The sequence below is a fragment of the Leuciscus leuciscus genome (genome assembly GCF_965113295.1).
Source record: "Leuciscus leuciscus genome assembly, chromosome: 3".
Classification (NCBI taxonomy): Eukaryota; Metazoa; Chordata; class Actinopteri; order Cypriniformes; family Leuciscidae; genus Leuciscus; species Leuciscus leuciscus.
In genome coordinates, this window is record NC_138727.1 from 41,096,459 (window position 1) to 41,116,081 (window position 19,623).

General features: G+C 38.3%; 1 protein-coding gene across 6 annotated transcripts in view; it reads left to right on the plus strand.

The window, feature by feature from the left end:
- The first annotated feature begins 1,987 nt into the window (after positions 1-1,987).
- Positions 1,988-19,623, plus strand: part of htt (huntingtin) — a 57,032-nt gene continuing 39,396 nt past the window's right edge. For all 6 annotated transcript variants that reach the window (XM_082164803.1, XM_082164805.1, XM_082164806.1 and 3 more), the window contains exons 1-8: positions 1,988-2,407; positions 6,094-6,177; positions 6,920-7,040; positions 7,392-7,451; positions 14,546-14,625; positions 14,999-15,137; positions 18,592-18,733; positions 18,827-19,005. In XM_082164803.1, coding sequence (XP_082020929.1) covers positions 2,310-2,407; positions 6,094-6,177; positions 6,920-7,040; positions 7,392-7,451; positions 14,546-14,625; positions 14,999-15,137; positions 18,592-18,733; positions 18,827-19,005 — 903 coding nt within the window. In that variant the 5' untranslated portion in view covers positions 1,988-2,309. The remainder of the gene's footprint in view (positions 2,408-6,093; positions 6,178-6,919; positions 7,041-7,391; positions 7,452-14,545; positions 14,626-14,998; positions 15,138-18,591; positions 18,734-18,826; positions 19,006-19,623) is intronic.

Here is a 19,623-nt window from a genome sequence, read left to right on the forward strand (position 1 = left end):
ACTTGAATAATGTTATAGTTCAAATTTACATAGTTCATATGAAAATGTGTATACAATTTCTTTTACCTTTAAGTGCCATCTCAACCATTTGGTAGAGGCCGATATTTTTAAAATTATGGGATGTGTTAAAAAAAAAAAGACATTGATTGTGGTTACTTGCGACATAAGTAGATAAGAAATGCAAACAAATTTTTTTTTCAAATGCCTTTTTCTTGGTGGGGCAATATTTGGCACATATACAAAATGTAAAGAAAAAAATGTCAAAGCTGAATATAAAAATAGTTAGACATGTATTTACATTTCTGCTAATTAAAACTGTTATGTTTAGGTGCAGGAGAACCTAATAATTTGAATGAAGATTGTGTGGAGATTCGAACTGGCTGGCCAAGTCAAGAAAACTTAAATGATTTTTCTTAAATTGCTTAAATGATGTGAAGAAAAAAAAAACATTACATGTGAATAATGAATATGAAATACTTATTTTTTAAGCTATGGAACACTTTTAAGCTAACTGTTACCCTTTATTTTAACATGTCCGTGTTACAGTGTAATTATACATTTAAGTACTGAATAATAATAATTGACTACATGTACTAGGGTTAGGGTTAGGGGTTGGTTTAGTTGCATGCATCATTTATTGTTATTACAACAGTAACTACAAGTAACATGTGTAACAAAGGACATTGTAAAATAAAGTGTTACCGATTAGTCTTTGAGGAATAATTAATGAGTATAAAGTGAGTATAAAGACACATTCAGTTTTTATTTTGCTGCAAGTCAAGAGAGCCATTTTGTAGTATCATGCTCTGATGATATTTAAGTTTGAACATGCCTCTTTTTAATCTGACATAATTAACTGAGACAACATTCAAAATCATGAATCATTCATTTAAAATGATATGAACAATTTTGTATGTGACTTTTTGTGATTTTTATTTTATTCATGAATAAAAATATTCACATGACATCACACCTGCTATATTTACTGAACCAAATTATATATATTTATTTTGTGAATATAATTAATTTAAATTTTTTTACAAAAAATGTATTTTGTAAATATATACATTTTTATATTTGTATTATTTATAAATAATTATACACATTTTGAATGCACAGTGATACCGTGACGAGATCCTGAGGCCCATTGTTGTGCCATTCATCCATGACCATCACCTCATGTTGCAGCATGATAATGCACGGCCCCATGTTGCAAGGATCTGTACACAATTCCTGGAAGCTGAAAACATCCCAGTTCTTGCATGGCCAGCATACTCACTGGACATGTCACCCATTGAGCATGTTTGGGATGCTCTGGATCGGCGTATACGACAGCGTGTTCCAGGTCCTACCAATATCCAGCAACTTCACACAGCCATTGAAGAGGAGTGGACCAACATTCCACAGGCCACAATCAACAACCTGATCAACTCTATGCGAAGGAGATGTGTTGCACTGCGTGAGGCAAATGATGGTCACACCAGATATTGACTGGTTTTCGGATACTACTTTTTAAAAATGAAAGTCCGAGAGCTACTCATGTTATACAATATTTAAATATCTTAAATGCTCCTCTTATGGACCTATTGTGAATGTGTTCCATGTTTTTATGATTCACATTCAAACAATTAAAAACATCTTTGATTTTGCTTTTGAAACTTCATTTAAGAAAAAATAAAGACATGACTCAATGTATAAAGTGAGTAAAGTTTCCAGAAACTTCCTTTTTTTTTTTTTTTTTTTTTACAAACTTTTAGAAGTTATTTATAGACATACATTATGCACAAGAATAAAGCATGCAGCGAAGGCAATGACATGTACCCTAGTTTTTTGCAGAAAAAGAGATCAGTCACAAGTTAAAATAGCTACATTAATAATGGATCTGGCTTGAGTCAAAATGCATGTCACTCAAACTCCTTATAGATATAACGTTACATCTTCACAGATTTTATTATGAATTAGAGGACTTTAATTTTGACAGGAGTTTTATTACCCGGAAATACAGCAGAACCGTTGCTCCCCGAACCCTGCATTAAGATGGCTTTCAGAACTGGACATGTTATCAACTACCTTCTGAACATTTTGTTTGAATACTGGTCATAATCGGATGGTGTGTGGAAATTAAGTCGAATTTAAGGGGGGTTTGGACACTGGAAGCGGTGTCCGATCTCGACGACACCTTCAGTTTCCCTTCGGCATTCTGCACAGCAGCGCTCGCTATCAGCGCTGCTACACTGGCTGAAGTGTTGAGTTTGTAAATATTATCAGCTCTCCTATCAGACTCCATCTAGACCAGTGCTTCTGTTAAAATGGCCACCATGGAGAAACTGATGAAAGCGTTTGAGTCGCTTAAATCATTCCAGCAGCAGCAAGGCCCGCTGTCGGCCGAGGAGCTCGTCCAGAAACAGTGAGTGCTGCTGAACAATCAGTTCAATCAGTTGTTAATGCAGTTTAACGCTTTGATGCTTCATCATTATCATTATCATCATCATCATCAGGGTGCTGACATCACCTGACACAGTCGCCATACTAATGTTATTATCACATGCATGAGGGCTGAGTGTTTTCTCGTATAAGGATGATTGTTGTTGTTGTTGTCTTGGGTTTAAAAATCACATGGTGCTCAACTCGTTAGAAGTGTCACACAGCCTTTTGATAGATTCTGCGCCCATTTCGAGATAAACAGTGCGCACTCCTTTAGAAAACGTAGGAAAAATGCTATTGTATATAAAGGAACCAAGAAATAACTCCTTATTTCTTGAGTAAGTTACTGTTACAAAACCAGAGACTGGAAAGTGTTTATAAAATATTTATTTTGTATGAAGCTGTAAATCTGTGTTTGAATGCAGCCTCTTGGTTTTTCCATCTTCTTGTCTGTCACTCATTATGAGTCAGCTCCCCAAAATATGCCAGATATTTATTATACACTTCTGACTAATCCACCACAGTCACACTGAATATCTTGCAAAATCACAATAATTTGTGCCTCACTCATGTATTAGATTTAAGAGCCATTTTGTTTTTCTGGTGTTGCTAGCTCTTAAGTTGAACATATGTTTTAAATGTTGTGAAGTGTTGAATTATATGGTCTCAGCACAGTTGGTTTTGAAGTGTTGAGGATTAATATGATGTTGTAATTCTGATAAAGAGAAAATCAAATGAAGAACATTCTAGTGATTATCACTGGCTCATTTCAAAGTGGAAATGCTATTTTAATTAGAAGAGCTTTTTAAAATCATATTTCGAAGTATATTAAACACTGTAAATAACAAACTCTAGGCCTAAATAAATACTGTGAAAAGTCGTTGGATGGGAATTATTTGTAAATTGAGTGATTTCTTCATTTAGGACACACGGAGCATTGGGATGGTTCACTTTGCACTTTATCAGCACTGAGCATTTGTTAATTAATGAGAATTAATAAATTATTGTTCTGTTAAAGCGAAAATATGAAATTCTTTTCGCTGCTTGGGGTCGCCAACCTCTTACAATAACAAAGGCGTAGGTTGATGACGCATAAGCGGAATAATGGAACTTGTCGTCATGCTGATGGATCTAATAATGTTTATGGATGAGTGAATACATTGACGTTTTTAACATGACTGTGAAGAAGGTCGCTATTGCTAATGAGAGACAGATATCAGCGCCACACACGAGTCCCGCGGATATAAAGGAATAATGACATTTCATTCTACTGAACTAACGTTACCCGCAAGTGCAGAATTACTACTCGCACATGTCAGTTTATTAGACGAATGCAACTTGTGAGGTAACGCAGCGCTGTTTCACTTGGTCTAAGGTTACACTATCACACTAAACTGAGTGTGTTGAAAGTTATAATATTATTCTATGTGTTAGTTTGGCTGTATGAGACTAGCAGTAGCTAGATCAACATTAGAATAACACACTGATCATATTCTAACATTTCATCATGTTCATGTCATCAAGCTATATAACATTGATTAGTTTTATGTACATTTGCTCACCTGTCTAATAAAGTACATACAAGAGCGGTGTCTCGTCAAGTTGAAGTTAGGCCTAGTCGTGGAGCTCTCTCCTCGTTTTAGTTCTCCTTGTTTTAGTTCTCCTTGTTTTAGTTCTCCTTGTTTTAGTTCTCCTTTTGTCCCAAAGTACGCTTGCCATGGTCCATAATGTTTGAACGAAACAACAACAGTGTGAGTGTGCCGCTAGACGTAACACAGTTGTCCACGTCTGTTGCCATGGTTACTATGGCAGTACGAGCATCATTGACAGGCGACAATGACCAGGGACGAGCCATTATTTAAAATTTGAATTTTTCTGAAACTTTTGGGATATTGTACAGAACTGCAGGAAATATATCACACAGTGCAAGTGAGTTTTTGATCACCAAAATGGTTTTGGATCACCGTTGTACCTTTAATGAGACAGATTTACATTATTTTGGATAAAACCTCACAAGATAAACTGTTTGGTTTAGTACTATTTTGGATGTTAAAGGGTTAAGTTCACCCCAAAAAAAGTAATCCCGTAATTTATTCACCCTCAAGCCATCCTAGGTATTAAAAAATATCCTGGAACTTCCAAGCTTTATAATGGGAGTGAATGGTACTTTGTTTTTGGAAGCCCAAAAAAGCACATCCATCTATCATAAAAGTAATCCATACTGCTCCAGAGGGTTAAAAAATGGCCTTCTGAAGTGAAGCAATGCATTTTGTAAGAAAAATATCCATATAGGCTATAACTTTAGAAACTGGCTTCTAGTAACATCTGTCCGCACATTAACCTAGAGTCTAGTTCCGGCGGAAGAGTGACCTCTGACCCGACGTAGGCGTAGCGTAAGCTAGGAGAGAATAGTTTGAACTGTTGAATAGTTTTGAATTGTTTGAACTCTCACGGTTCAAACAAATAGGGCTGGGCAACAAACTCAAGCTCCTCAGACATTTCTCTTTAAAATAGTTTTAGACTTCTAATTCACGGTCTGTGTTTTTTGCTCTATCCTCTGCACTTCCGTGTTCAATATGTCATGCGTCGGGTCAGAGGTCACTCTTCCACCGGAACTCGACTTGTGTACGGCCTTTACCGGAAGCCAGTAATTAGGCTAGTTTATAATAAAAAAAGATATTTTTCTGACAAAACCGAATCGCTTCACTTCAGAAGGCCATTATTAACCTCCTTGAGCCATATGGATTATTTTATGATGGATGGATGCCCTACATTAATACATGATTAAGTAACTGTATTTTTCTATGTACATTTCTGAAATGCACTTTCTGTAAAGCTGCTTTGAAACAATATGTATTGTGAAAAGCGCTATACAAATAAATTTGAATTGAATTGAATTGAATGGATGCGCTTTTTTGGGCTTCAAAATCTAAGGTACCATTCACTCCCATTATAAAGCTGGGAAGAGCCAGGCTATTTTTTTATATATAGGCCTAACTCTAATAATATGATTGTGTTTGGCTGAAAAAAGAAAGTCATATACACCTAGGATGGCTTGAGGGTGAGTAAATTATGGGATAAGTTTCATTTTTGGGTGAACTAACCCTTTAAGAGCAGCCAAGTGATCAACCACTGTAATATATGACCTAGGCTATAGTTTTTAGTGGTTGAAGAACGCTCATCTACTGAAGTCATTTGTTTGTGTTTTAAATAAATTCAGATTTGTTGTGGATCACCACCAGTGAAAAGTGATTTTTAAATGTGCTGCATTTTAGAAGGACATCTGCTATTGCTGCTATGTAAGCAAGACATTAACCTAATGTATTTAGGTAATCAGAATTGCTGATAAATTAAACACTCTTTGGCTGACTACTGTGGCCCAACATAATGTACTCCCTTACAGATTAATGTTCGATTTTCAGCTCAATTTCTTCTGTTTAGGTTGAGTTGCATATTATATCTGTGCTGAAGATGTTGTGTTTACATTGAAATTTCACAGGCATTTAATTAATAGTACTATATTAATTATTGTTCATCTATCCAAAATGATCTGTTTTACCTTGTAGACAAATAGTGATTCAAATAATGTGATCACATTATTCATGAAATGTTCTTATTCATTTAATTTTGTTTCCATGACTTCCAAAGTAACGCTGTGTTTTCTTACAGAAAAAAAGACCTTGCTACAACCAAAAAGGACAGAGTGACTCATTGCTTGACGATATGTGAAAACATCGTGGCACAGTCGCTGAGGTATGCAACAGTCAATGGACGGGCACGTCAGATTAAGGATAATCAGATTTGGTCACGTCTTATGAGTCATTTGCAAAAGCCTATTGGTGCTGAGGCTAGGTTGGCTTTTTTCATCTTTGGAATGCAAATTCAGTGAAGGCATTTAAGATGAAAACCCCTCATTTATCACAGGTCACCTAGCAAAGTTTAACGTGAATGCTAGCAGTTTTCAAAGCCCAGTTCTTTCAGCTTGAATGCACTTGTAAAAACAGCAAAAAAGATTAGATTATTGTATACGTTTAAAAAGCCAAATTATCAATGTGCTGTCCTTCACCTGTAGGTCAGCATGTGCTTAAAAGTTTGGGGTCGAAAAGATTTTTTTTTTTTGACTGCATTTATCTGAGGCTGCATTTATCTGATAAAAAATATATTAAAACCAGTAATGTAGTGAAATATTATTACAATTTATAATAACTCTTTTCTATTTGAATATATTTTAAAATGTAATTTAATCCTGTGATGGCAATTCAAAATTTTCAGCTGCCATTATTCCAGTCTTCAGTGTCACATGATCCTTCTAATATGCTGATTTGCTATAAACTCAATCAAATGGCTAAAATAAATGGACAAATTGGGACCTAATGTACATAATGACCATATTTTATCCAGGCCAGTGCTAATTTAAGAGCTTTAGCCCATCATGTTTAGCACACTAGTATTGTTAGCTGTATGTTTAATGTATGTTATTACTTTTTGTTATTAGGACGTCTCCAGAGTTCCAGAAACTGCTCGGAATTGCTATGGAAATGTTCTTGCTGTGCAGCGATGACAAGGAGTCTGACGTCAGGATGGTGGCAGATGAGTGCCTAAACAAAATCATCAAAGTAAGTCATGCATTGTTTGAATATCATATATTCATTTGGATGATGATTATAGTGATGTTTTGTATTTAATTATAATATCATTTCTTTTTGTTTTTCAATTCAATTCATGTTTATTTGTATAGCGCTTTTCACAATGCACATCATTTCAAAGCAGCTTTACAGAAAAAAGAAAGTCTAAGTTATGTATTTCAGAAATGTACATATACAAAAATCACAGTTAGCAAATTTTTTTTAATAATTTTAAAAATGTAGTAATTTAATGCAGATACAATGAGCTCTTTGAAGTAATGAATACTTGTTTGTTAACAAATGATTATGACATTTAGAAAATATATATGTTTTTCTTTTCAGGCATTGATGGATTCCAACTTGCCTAGACTGCAGCTTGAATTGTACAAAGAGATTAAAAAGGTGAATCAGATTGCATTCTCTTTATGGGTTTGGATGTATTCTCACCAGGAACAAAAGTTTGTCTGGCTTTTTTTAGGGATGCACTGAAATTTCGGCTGCGGAAAATGGTGTTTTTGTCTGAAAGAGAAAAACTGCTGAAAATATGAGCAGCAATAATAATATAATAATAATAATAATTAATTAAAGCTGCAAGCAGCATTTATCGGGGTTCAAGCAGTTAAGGCCTTTAAGGCATTTAAGCACAAAAGCATCAAAAGTTATTAAGTTTTATTTAACAAACCAAAAATCTCGCTAGCGCCAACTAGTGGCTGATTTCTTTCAAAATTTCATACAGACCTCTAGAGCCATGATTTGAACATGCCTACCGAGTTTTGTTCCGATCGGCCTCCGTTAACCTTGTCTAATAGATGCTCAAACTTCATTGGCCGATGGCGGCCATGTTTTTTGAGATACGCTAATGTCCTCATAGACATACATGGCACCTTGGACCAAGACACTGCATACCAATTTTCAAGTCATTTGGACTAACGGTCAGGTGGTTATAGCCCTTTTCATGTTTTTTTCATGTTATAGCGCCACCTATTGTTCAATCGTCGAGATTTATTTACTGTGACCCCAGATTGAACTCATACACATGTGTACCAAGTTTGGTGAAGATATCTCATTTACTTCTCGAGTTATAGCCATTTTAGTAAAATAGGCTCCTCCTACAACGTTCAATTAGCGCCCCCTATCGACCATGAATCAAAATTTCAACTTTTTTTCGATAATTATTGATATTCAGACTCCAGAGAACATTTCTGCACTGGTTTGGTTCCGATCGGACAAAAAACCAGGGACTAGTTCGCAAAAGTAGGTTTTGGACAAAATCCGACATAGCAGAAAATGTTCCCTGCCTACATCCAAATCGGAGATAGCCATTTTGTCCGCCTTGAGCCAAGGATTCCAACGATATAAGACACTTGATCCTGGGACAAACGGTCTAAGAGTTATGGGCGATTTAGTACTTTTGGTTGCTGTAGCGCCACCTATGGGCCAATTGGGGTCATACTCTGATAGGTTGTCCCCAAATTGAGGCCTACCATCTGGCCAGGTTTCACGTCTCTAGGCCTTACGGTTTGTCCTGCACGATGCGTTTTACGAATCCTTACAATTACAATAGGGTTTCAGCATTTCATGCTTGAACCCCTAATAAGAATGAAGGCTTTTTGCCAGTTATAGCGCCACCTATGGTCCGATCTCCATGAAACTCTGCATGCTTCCTCACCATGTTCTGACACATATGCTCATCAATTTTTGTGAAGTTCTGAGTTTTCATTTGGGATTTATAGGCTTTTTAGTGTATTTTGCCACGCCCCTTTTCTAAATGACCCTGTTACAGCCACCCAAATGCAAAAGTTCCACTTTTTTTCGATAATTATTGATCTAGAGAGTCCAGAGAATTGTCCTAGACTGGTTTGGTTCCGATCGGGCCAAAAACCAGGGACTAGTTCGCAAAAGTAGGTTTTGGACAAAATCCGACATAGCAGAAAATTTTCCCTGCCTACATCCAAATCGGAGATAGCCATTTTGTCCGCCTTGAGCCAAGGATTCCAACGATATAAGACACTTGATCCTGGGACAAACGGTCTAAGAGTTATGGGCGATTTAGTACTTTTGGTTGCTGTAGCGCCACCTATGGGCCAATTGGGGTCATACTCTGATAGGTTGTCCCCAAATTGAGGCCTACCATCTGGCCAGGTTTCACGTCTCTAGGCCTTACGGTTTGTCCTGCACGATGCGTTTTACGAATCCTTACAATTACAATAGGGTTTCAGCATTTCATGCTTGAACCCCTAATAAGAATGAAGGCTTTTTGCCAGTTATAGCGCCACCTATGGTCCGATCTCCATGAAACTCTGCATGCTTCCTCACCATGTTCTGACACATATGCTCATCAATTTTTGTGAAGTTCTGAGTTTTCATTTGGGATTTATAGGCTTTTTAGTGTATTTTGCCACGCCCCTTTTCTAAATGACCCTGTTACAGCCACCCAAATGCAAAAGTTCCACTTTTTTTCGATAATTATTGATCTAGAGAGTCCAGAGAATTGTCCTAGACTGGTTTGGTTCCGATCGGGCCAAAAACCAGGGACTAGTTCGCAAAAGTAGGTTTTGGACAAAATCCGACATAGCAGAAAATTTTCCCTGCCTACATCCAAATCGGAGATAGCCATTTTGTCCGCCTTGAGCCAAGGATTCCAACGATATAAGACACTTGATCCTGGGACAAACGGTCTAAGAGTTATGGGCGATTTAGTACTTTTGGTGGCTGTAGCGCCACCTATGGGCCAATTGGGGTCATACTCTGATAGGTTGTCCCCAAATTGAGGCCTACCATCTGGCCAGGTTTCACGTCTCTAGGCCTTACGGTTTGTCCTGCACGATGCGTTTTACGAATCCTTACAATTACAATAGGGTTTCAGCATTTCATGCTTGAACCCCTAATAAGAATGAAGGCTTTTTGCCAGTTATAGCGCCACCTATGGTCCGATCTCCATGAAACTCTGCATGCTTCCTCACCATGTTCTGACACATATGCTCATCAATTTTTGTGAAGTTCTGAGTTTTCATTTGGGATTTATAGGCTTTTTAGTGTATTTTGCCACGCCCCTTTTCTAAATGACCCTGTTACAGCCACCCAAATGCAAAAGTTCCACTTTTTTTCGATAATTATTGATCTAGAGAGTCCAGAGAATTGTCCTAGACTGGTTTGGTTCCGATCGGGCCAAAAACCAGGGACTAGTTCGCAAAAGTAGGTTTTGGACAAAATCCGACATAGCAGAAAATGTTCCCTGCCTACATCCAAATCGGAGATAGCCATTTTGTCCGCCTTGAGCCAAGGATTCCAACGATATAAGACACTTGATCCTGGGACAAACGGTCTAAGAGTTATGGGCGATTTAGTACTTTTGGTTGCTGTAGCGCCACCTATGGGCCAATTGGGGTCATACTCTGATAGGTTGTCCCCAAATTGAGGCCTACCATCTGGCCAGGTTTCACGTCTCTAGGCCTTACGGTTTGTCCTGCACGATGCGTTTTACGAATCCTTACAATTACAATAGGGTTTCAGCATTTCATGCTTGAACCCCTAATAAGAATGAAGGCTTTTTGCCAGTTATAGCGCCACCTATGGTCCGATCTCCATGAAACTCTGCATGCTTCCTCACCATGTTCTGACACATATGCTCATCAATTTTTGTGAAGTTCTGAGTTTTCATTTGGGATTTATAGGCTTTTTAGTGTATTTTGCCACGCCCCTTTTCTAAATGACCCTGTTACAGCCACCCAAATGCAAAAGTTCCACTTTTTTTCGATAATTATTGATCTAGAGAGTCCAGAGAATTGTCCTAGACTGGTTTGGTTCCGATCGGGCCAAAAACCAGGGACTAGTTCGCAAAAGTAGGTTTTGGACAAAATCCGACATAGCAGAAAATGTTCCCTGCCTACATCCAAATCGGAGATAGCCATTTTGTCCGCCTTGAGCCAAGGATTCCAACGATATAAGACACTTGATCCTGGGACAAACGGTCTAAGAGTTATGGGCGATTTAGTACTTTTGGTTGCTGTAGCGCCACCTATGGGCCAATTGGGGTCATACTCTGATAGGTTGTCCCCAAATTGAGGCCTACCATCTGGCCAGGTTTCACGTCTCTAGGCCTTACGGTTTGTCCTGCACGATGCGTTTTACGAATCCTTACAATTACAATAGGGTTTCAGCATTTCATGCTTGAACCCCTAATAAGAATGAAGGCTTTTTGCCAGTTATAGCGCCACCTATGGTCCGATCTCCATGAAACTCTGCATGCTTCCTCACCATGTTCTGACACATATGCTCATCAATTTTTGTGAAGTTCTGAGTTTTCATTTGGGATTTATAGGCTTTTTAGTGTATTTTGCCACGCCCCTTTTCTAAATGACCCTGTTACAGCCACCCAAATGCAAAAGTTCCACTTTTTTTCGATAATTATTGATCTAGAGAGTCCAGAGAATTGTCCTAGACTGGTTTGGTTCCGATCGGGCCAAAAACCAGGGACTAGTTCGCAAAAGTAGGTTTTGGACAAAATCCGACATAGCAGAAAATGTTCCATGCCTACATCCAAATCGGAGATAGCCATTTTGTCCGCCTTGAGCCAAGGATTCCAACGATATAAGACACTTGATCCTGGGACAAACGGTCTAAGAGTTATGGGCGATTTAGTACTTTTGGTTGCTGTAGCGCCACCTATGGGCCAATTGGGGTCATACTCTGATAGGTTGTCCCCAAATTGAGGCCTACCATCTGGCCAGGTTTCACGTCTCTAGGCCTTACGGTTTGTCCTGCACGATGCGTTTTACGAATCCTTACAATTACAATAGGGTTTCAGCATTTCATGCTTGAACCCCTAATAAGAATGAAGGCTTTTTGCCAGTTATAGCGCCACCTATGGTCCGATCTCCATGAAACTCTGCATGCTTCCTCACCATGTTCTGACACATATGCTCATCAATTTTTGTGAAGTTCTGAGTTTTCATTTGGGATTTATAGGCTTTTTAGTGTATTTTGCCACGCCCCTTTTCTAAATGACCCTGTTACAGCCACCCAAATGCAAAAGTTCCACTTTTTTTCGATAATTATTGATCTAGAGAGTCCAGAGAATTGTCCTAGACTGGTTTGGTTCCGATCGGGCCAAAAACCAGGGACTAGTTCGCAAAAGTAGGTTTTGGACAAAATCCGACATAGCAGAAAATGTTCCCTGCCTACATCCAAATCGGAGATAGCCATTTTGTCCGCCTTGAGCCAAGGATTCCAACGATATAAGACACTTGATCCTGGGACAAACGGTCTAAGAGTTATGGGCGATTTAGTACTTTTGGTTGCTGTAGCGCCACCTATGGGCCAATTGGGGTCATACTCTGATAGGTTGTCCCCAAATTGAGGCCTACCATCTGGCCAGGTTTCACGTCTCTAGGCCTTACGGTTTGTCCTGCACGATGCGTTTTACGAATCCTTACAATTACAATAGGGTTTCAGCATTTCATGCTTGAACCCCTAATAAGAATGAAGGCTTTTTGCCAGTTATAGCGCCACCTATGGTCCGATCTCCATGAAACTCTGCATGCTTCCTCACCATGTTCTGACACATATGCTCATCAATTTTTGTGAAGTTCTGAGTTTTCATTTGGGATTTATAGGCTTTTTAGTGTATTTTGCCACGCCCCTTTTCTAAATGACCCTGTTACAGCCACCCAAATGCAAAAGTTCCACTTTTTTTCGATAATTATTGATCTAGAGAGTCCAGAGAATTGTCCTAGACTGGTTTGGTTCCGATCGGGCCAAAAACCAGGGACTAGTTCGCAAAAGTAGGTTTTGGACAAAATCCGACATAGCAGAAAATGTTCCCTGCCTACATCCAAATCGGAGATAGCCATTTTGTCCGCCTTGAGCCAAGGATTCCAACGATATAAGACACTTGATCCTGGGACAAACGGTCTAAGAGTTATGGGCGATTTAGTACTTTTGGTTGCTGTAGCGCCACCTATGGGCCAATTGGGGTCATACTCTGATAGGTTGTCCCCAAATTGAGGCCTACCATCTGGCCAGGTTTCACGTCTCTAGGCCTTACGGTTTGTCCTGCACGATGCGTTTTACGAATCCTTACAATTACAATAGGGTTTCAGCATTTCATGCTTGAACCCCTAATAAGAATGAAGGCTTTTTGCCAGTTATAGCGCCACCTATGGTCCGATCTCCATGAAACTCTGCATGCTTCCTCACCATGTTCTGACACATATGCTCATCAATTTTTGTGAAGTTCTGAGTTTTCATTTGGGATTTATAGGCTTTTTAGTGTATTTTGCCACGCCCCTTTTCTAAATGACCCTGTTACAGCCACCCAAATGCAAAAGTTCCACTTTTTTTCGATAATTATTGATCTAGAGAGTCCAGAGAATTGTCCTAGACTGGTTTGGTTCCGATCGGGCCAAAAACCAGGGACTAGTTCGCAAAAGTAGGTTTTGGACAAAATCCGACATAGCAGAAAATTTTCCCTGCCTACATCCAAATCGGAGATAGCCATTTTGTCCGCCTTGAGCCAAGGATTCCAACGATATAAGACACTTGATCCTGGGACAAACGGTCTAAGAGTTATGGGCGATTTAGTACTTTTGGTTGCTGTAGCGCCACCTATGGGCCAATTGGGGTCATACTCTGATAGGTTGTCCCCAAATTGAGGCCTACCATCTGGCCAGGTTTCACGTCTCTAGGCCTTACGGTTTGTCCTGCACGATGCGTTTTACGAATCCTTACAATTACAATAGGGTTTCAGCATTTCATGCTTGAACCCCTAATAAATGAGCGCTATATCGGCATGTTATAATGATTTCTGACAGATCATGTGACACTGAAGACTGATGTAACAGCTGCAGAAAATTCAGCTCACATAAATTCAAATAGAAAACATTTATTTTAAATGGTAATATTTCACAATATTACTGTTTTTTTGATCAAATAAATTCAGCCTTGGTGAACAGAAGAAACTTGATTCAGAAACATTAAAGTCTTAAACGGATACTCCACCTTTTTTTCATATTAAACTATGTTATTCCCGAGTTGATACATACCTCTCTCGTCTCAGTGCGTGCACTCAATCGCTCTGGCGCGCGGCGACACTTTGATAGCACTTAGCTTAGCTCATTCAATAGGAACCAAACAAAGATGAAGTTAGAAGCGACCAAACACCTCCACTCGTGTAACTGTATTTAAATAGGGAGAACGTGGAGGTGTTTGGTCGCTTCTGTTCTAACTTCATCTCTGTTTGGTCCCTAATGAATGAACTGGGCTAAGCTAAGTGCTATCAAAGTGTCACCGCGCGCCAGAGCGATTGAGTGCACGCACTGAGACGAGAGAGGTATGTATCAACTCGGGAATAACATTGTTTAATATGAAAAAACGGTGGAGTATCCCTTTAACTATTCCAAACTTTTGACTGGCAGAGTAGACTTTATAGATAGTCTTGTTCTCTCTAATGACCTGTACTGATCGCTAACCGAGCATTGCTCTGTCTGTTGTCACAGAACGCTGCCTCTCGGAGTCTGCGGGCAGCCCTGTGGAGGTTCGCTGAGCTTGCTCACCTGGTGCGTCCACAGAAATGCAGGTATGCTTATTGACTTAAAGTCAGTTACTTCCATTGGTCTGTTCAGAAATATCTGAACTGTTTCCTATAGCTCAAACAGTAGAGCGCTGGCGCTTGCAACGCCAAGGTCATGGGTTCGATTCCCAGGGAAAGCAAGAACTTTGTAAAAATGTGTACCTTGAAATGCAATGCAATTGGATAAAAGCGTCTGCCAAATGCATAAATGCATAAATGTAAATGTAAATCAGTGAAACTGATCCTGGGTTAGTGATTACAAAGTGAAGTTCAGATTTAGAATAAGCTGTAACATGCTTCTAATTGTATCGATCAGCAAACATACTGGAATGTATCCTCAGTCACTCTTATCTTTCTCTTTCTCTCTTTGTTTTTTTAGGCCGTACCTTGTGAATCTGCTGCCATGTCTGACACGGATCACAAAACGTCAGGAGGAGACTGTACAGGAAACTCTTTCTTCTTCAATTCCTAAAATCATGTCTGCCCTTGGACACTTCGCCAATGATGGAGAGATCAAGGTATTTAATTCAGTCTGTGAGTTCAGTACTAATGAAATATTGTGCTAGTTTTTTAAAAAACCCAAAGGAAACCACTGTAACCTAAGCCAATACTGTGTTTTTGGTTTAGTTGAATGTTTGTCAAAGTAAAAGGTTTCCAAAGAACACATCACCTGATTTTCAGGTAGAAATGTACCTCATTCATTTGACATGTCAGTTAGATTCCCCTGGCCTGAAATCTGTGATTTGGCACTTCAGTGTGGGATTTCCCTCTCTGTTATCTCCTCTCACTGTCTGAAGCTGTAAATGCGCAGTGGTGACATCATCTTCTCAATATGGGATGTGACTCAGTCAGATTGGATTTAATTATCCATGAGCCTTCGCTTTCTCACATCAGTAAGAGCCAGAAACTGTCTGTTCCCTTTCCAAGAACAAATTCACATTTAAAGACAGGGGAATTGTCATTTTAGTGCTGTTTTCTGATGTTCTCATTTCATATGCAAGGACATGTGAAGGTCCTTGGGAAGACAGGAAACAAAGACAAATCAATTTGTGTAGCTATGCAAACCCTTTAGGAGTGCTTAAACGGTTAACCACAGTTTAAAAATGATACAGAATACACAACTATTGACAAGTTTAGATGTTTTTGAAAGAAAAGGTTCTTATGCTCACCAGGACTGCATTTATTTGATCAAAAGTACAGTAAATAACAGTAATATTGTGAAACATTATCATCATTTAAAATAACTGTTTTCTATTTTAATGTTTTAAAATATAATTTATTCCTGTGATGGCAAAGCTTATTTTTCATCAGCCATTACTCCAATCTTCACATGATCTTTCAGAAATCATTCTAAAATGCTGATTTGCTGCTCGATTATTATTGGTGCTTAATTATTACATTTACATTTACATTTAGTCATTTAGCAGACGCCTTTGTCCAAAGCGACTTACAAATTAGGACAAAATTCAGCGAGTCATCATAAAGAGGCAAAAGCAACAACAACGCAAGAAGTGCTCAAAATACGAAGTTCAGGTATTATTCAGTAGCATAGCATAAGCCTGATAAGTGATGTTTCAAAGGGAAAGGACATTTTTTTTATTTATTTATTTTATATAAGGTTAAGTGCTCACGGAAGAGATTGGTTTTCAGCTGTCTGTAATTATTAATAATGATTATTATAATTCTCAATGTTGGAAACACTGATGATAATGTTTAATATTTTCGTGGAAACCATAATAAAACGTGGTATATGGACGTAATAAAACGTATTCATAAAGAATCTTAATGCAAAGAGTAGCTCCTAGTGACAAAATTAGAAGAAAATTCTTAGAAATGTGGGCGTTTACTCTTAAAATGAAAGAAAAAAGTAATTCAGAAAGCATCTTAACCCCTTAAAAGAGGTCTTAAGGTCAAAATTGTTAGGAGCACGGACGAGGACTTTTAAGAGGCTTAAAGGGATACTTTACCGTTTTTTCATATTAAACTATGTTATTCCCTTAACTAAGACGAGTTGATACATACCTCTCTCGTCTCAGTGCGTGCACTAAATCCCTCTGTCTTGCGGCGAAACTTTGTTAGCCCAGTTCATTTAATATGGGCCAAGCAGAGAAGCTACCAAACACCTCCACGTTTTCCCTATTTAAATACAGTTACTCGCGAAGTGTAACTCGACCTAGGACGGTGACACAAAACAAAACGTTGCGCTTTTCTAAGCGTGTAAAATGGATAACTATTTTGTATGGCGGAATACCATAACAAGTGCTTGTAAGCACTTCGACTTGGCGCAGTAATATCTTCACTCGTGAAAAATCCTCTCACCGGCCCCCGCTCCCTCTAGTGAAGATATTACTGCGCCAAGTCGAAGTGCTTACAAGCACTTGCTATGGTATTCCGCCATACAAAATAGTTATCCATTTTACACGCTTAGAAAAGCGCAACGTTTTGTTTTGTGTCACCGTCCTAGGTCGAGTTACACTTCGCGAGTAACTGTATTTAAATAGGGAAAACGTGGAGGTGTTTGGTAGCTTCTCTGCTTGGCCCATATTAAATGAACTGGGCTAACAAAGTTTCGCCGCAAGACAGAGGGATTTAGTGCACGCACTGAGACGAGAGAGGTATGTATCAACTCGTCTTAGTTAAGGGAATAACATAGTTTAATATGAAAAAACGGTAAAGTATCCCTTTAAGAGTTTCTTTAGCAGAGGAGAAAATGGCAGAAAGACGAAGAGGGAGAAGAAATGTGTTGCAGACGATGAATAACAGTGAGTTAATAAGACGCTATAGATTAGATCGTGCAGGGATCATGTTTGTGACAGATCTTATTAGAGACACACTAAAATCTCCGACACAGCACAGAAATGCCATAGCGCCAGACATGAAAGTAATCACTACATTACGATATTTGGCAACTGGGAAAATTCCATGTTTGATACATTAAAACCAACTTTCAAACCACCACTTAAATAGACATGCCAGCAATCAGTGTAATTGGAAAGAGTGGAACAATTTTTATCATTCTAAGCCAATCAAATACCTTATAGGAAATTAACAGCATGGTAAATAAAATAAAAAGGATTTATATACACATATATAATTTGTGTGTGTGTGAGAACGGTCAAATAGGAAAAATTACGCATGTAATTTCAAAGTGAAGGCTTAGAATAGACCCTATACTTAAAATCACTTTTTTTTTTTTTCTTGGACAACCAACCAATCACAGTCTTCAAAAGATTGTGTCATACAAAGCAACGGGGTCAACCCCGCCTCCTCACTAAGATGAAAGTTTTTGGCTTTTCCTTACTCAGAGTTGCTCTCAGATCGGTCCCGAATCGCTTTTAAGCTAAGACTCCTACGTAAAAGTTTTTAAGCTAAATTAAGAGTTTTCTTAGAGGATTCTTAGAATCTTTATGAATACGGGCCCAGGATTTTTTGATGATTAGAAAGTAATTATTTTTTAGAACAGCATTTATTTGAAATAGAAACTGAGTCCAGGGAGTGAATTTGGAGATGGGACAGAGTTCCAGTTAAAAAAATAGAGGAATTCCATCTTTTATCCATGTAATACTGTAGCCTCCAGGTGCAAATAATTGAATACATAAATATAGTGGGATTTTCTGAATCTATGGTTTAAAAATATTTAATATTATGTCCTCAACTAGGGTCCCCCCCCAACGATTCTCGGCCACTTCCACCACTGATTATATCCTTATTATGCAATCTTTTGCAGAAGAGGGATCACAAATTCACAAGGGAACACACAAATAAAAAATTCTAAGTGTGTGCGTAAGCAATCATGTTCCTAGACTTGCATAAAAACCTAAACTATATTTAAAGTATTATTTATATATTAAGCAGTGTTATAATTAATAAAGCAATTTAATAGGATTTCAGCAATGTATAAATCCCACCTTTTAAATTACTCTTATTCATATGCGGTCATTTTAAATGTTGCACTCATGAATGTGTTTTTAGATGCTGCTGAAGGCCTTTGTTGCCAACCTGAAGTCCAGTTCTCCCACTATTCGTCGAACAGCGGCCAGCTCGGCTGTCAGCGTGTGCCAGCACTCACGCAGAACACACTACTTCTACACCTGGCTCCTCAACGTGCTGCTCGGTAGGACGCCCACACACTGGACAAACAGACTCCGGCAAAACCGTGTGCTTCAGATGTCTTCATTCAGTTGCCTGTTTTCTTCCCCTCTCTCAGGTTTGGTAGTGCCGGTGGATGAGGAGCATTCCAGTCACCTGATTCTGGGTGTATTACTGACGTTGCGCTACCTGATGCCTCTTGTTCAGCAGCAGGCTCCTAACAGCAGTCTGAAGGGCAGCTTTGGGCTCGTTCGTAAAGAGGCAGACATCACTCCTGCACCTGAGCAACTCATACAGGTACCAGAGCTCATAAACGTCATTGTATCTTTGTGATTTAACATATTGATATAATGGAAAACAGGATTTTCCTTTCTCCCCCTTAACCATTTATTGAAATTCATATACTACTACCGTTCAAAAGTTTGGAGCCTGTGAGATTTTTTACAAATGCTTTTGATAAAAAATACAGTAGTTTTGTGAAATAATATTTTAAATCTAAAGTAGGCTAACTGTTTTTATTTGAATATTTTTTTAAATGTAATTTATTCCTGTGATGGTAAAGCTACATTTTCAATATCATTACTCCATTATTCACGATCCTTCAAAAAATCAATCTAAAATGCTGATTTGTTGCTCAAGAAACATTTTTTTATAATGAATGTATAATCCTATTATTATATAAAAACAGTTGCGCTGCTTATATTTTTATGGAAACAATCATACAATTATAATTTTTTTTCTTTGCTGAAGAATCCTCAAAATAACTACTTTTATTTGAAATTGAAATCTTTTGTAACAACTTAAAAGTCTGTCACTTTTGGATCAATTTAATGCGTCCTTGCTGAATAAAAGTATTAATTTCTTTGAAAAACCTTACTGACCCCAATCTTTTGGTACTGTATATAAAAACATGTA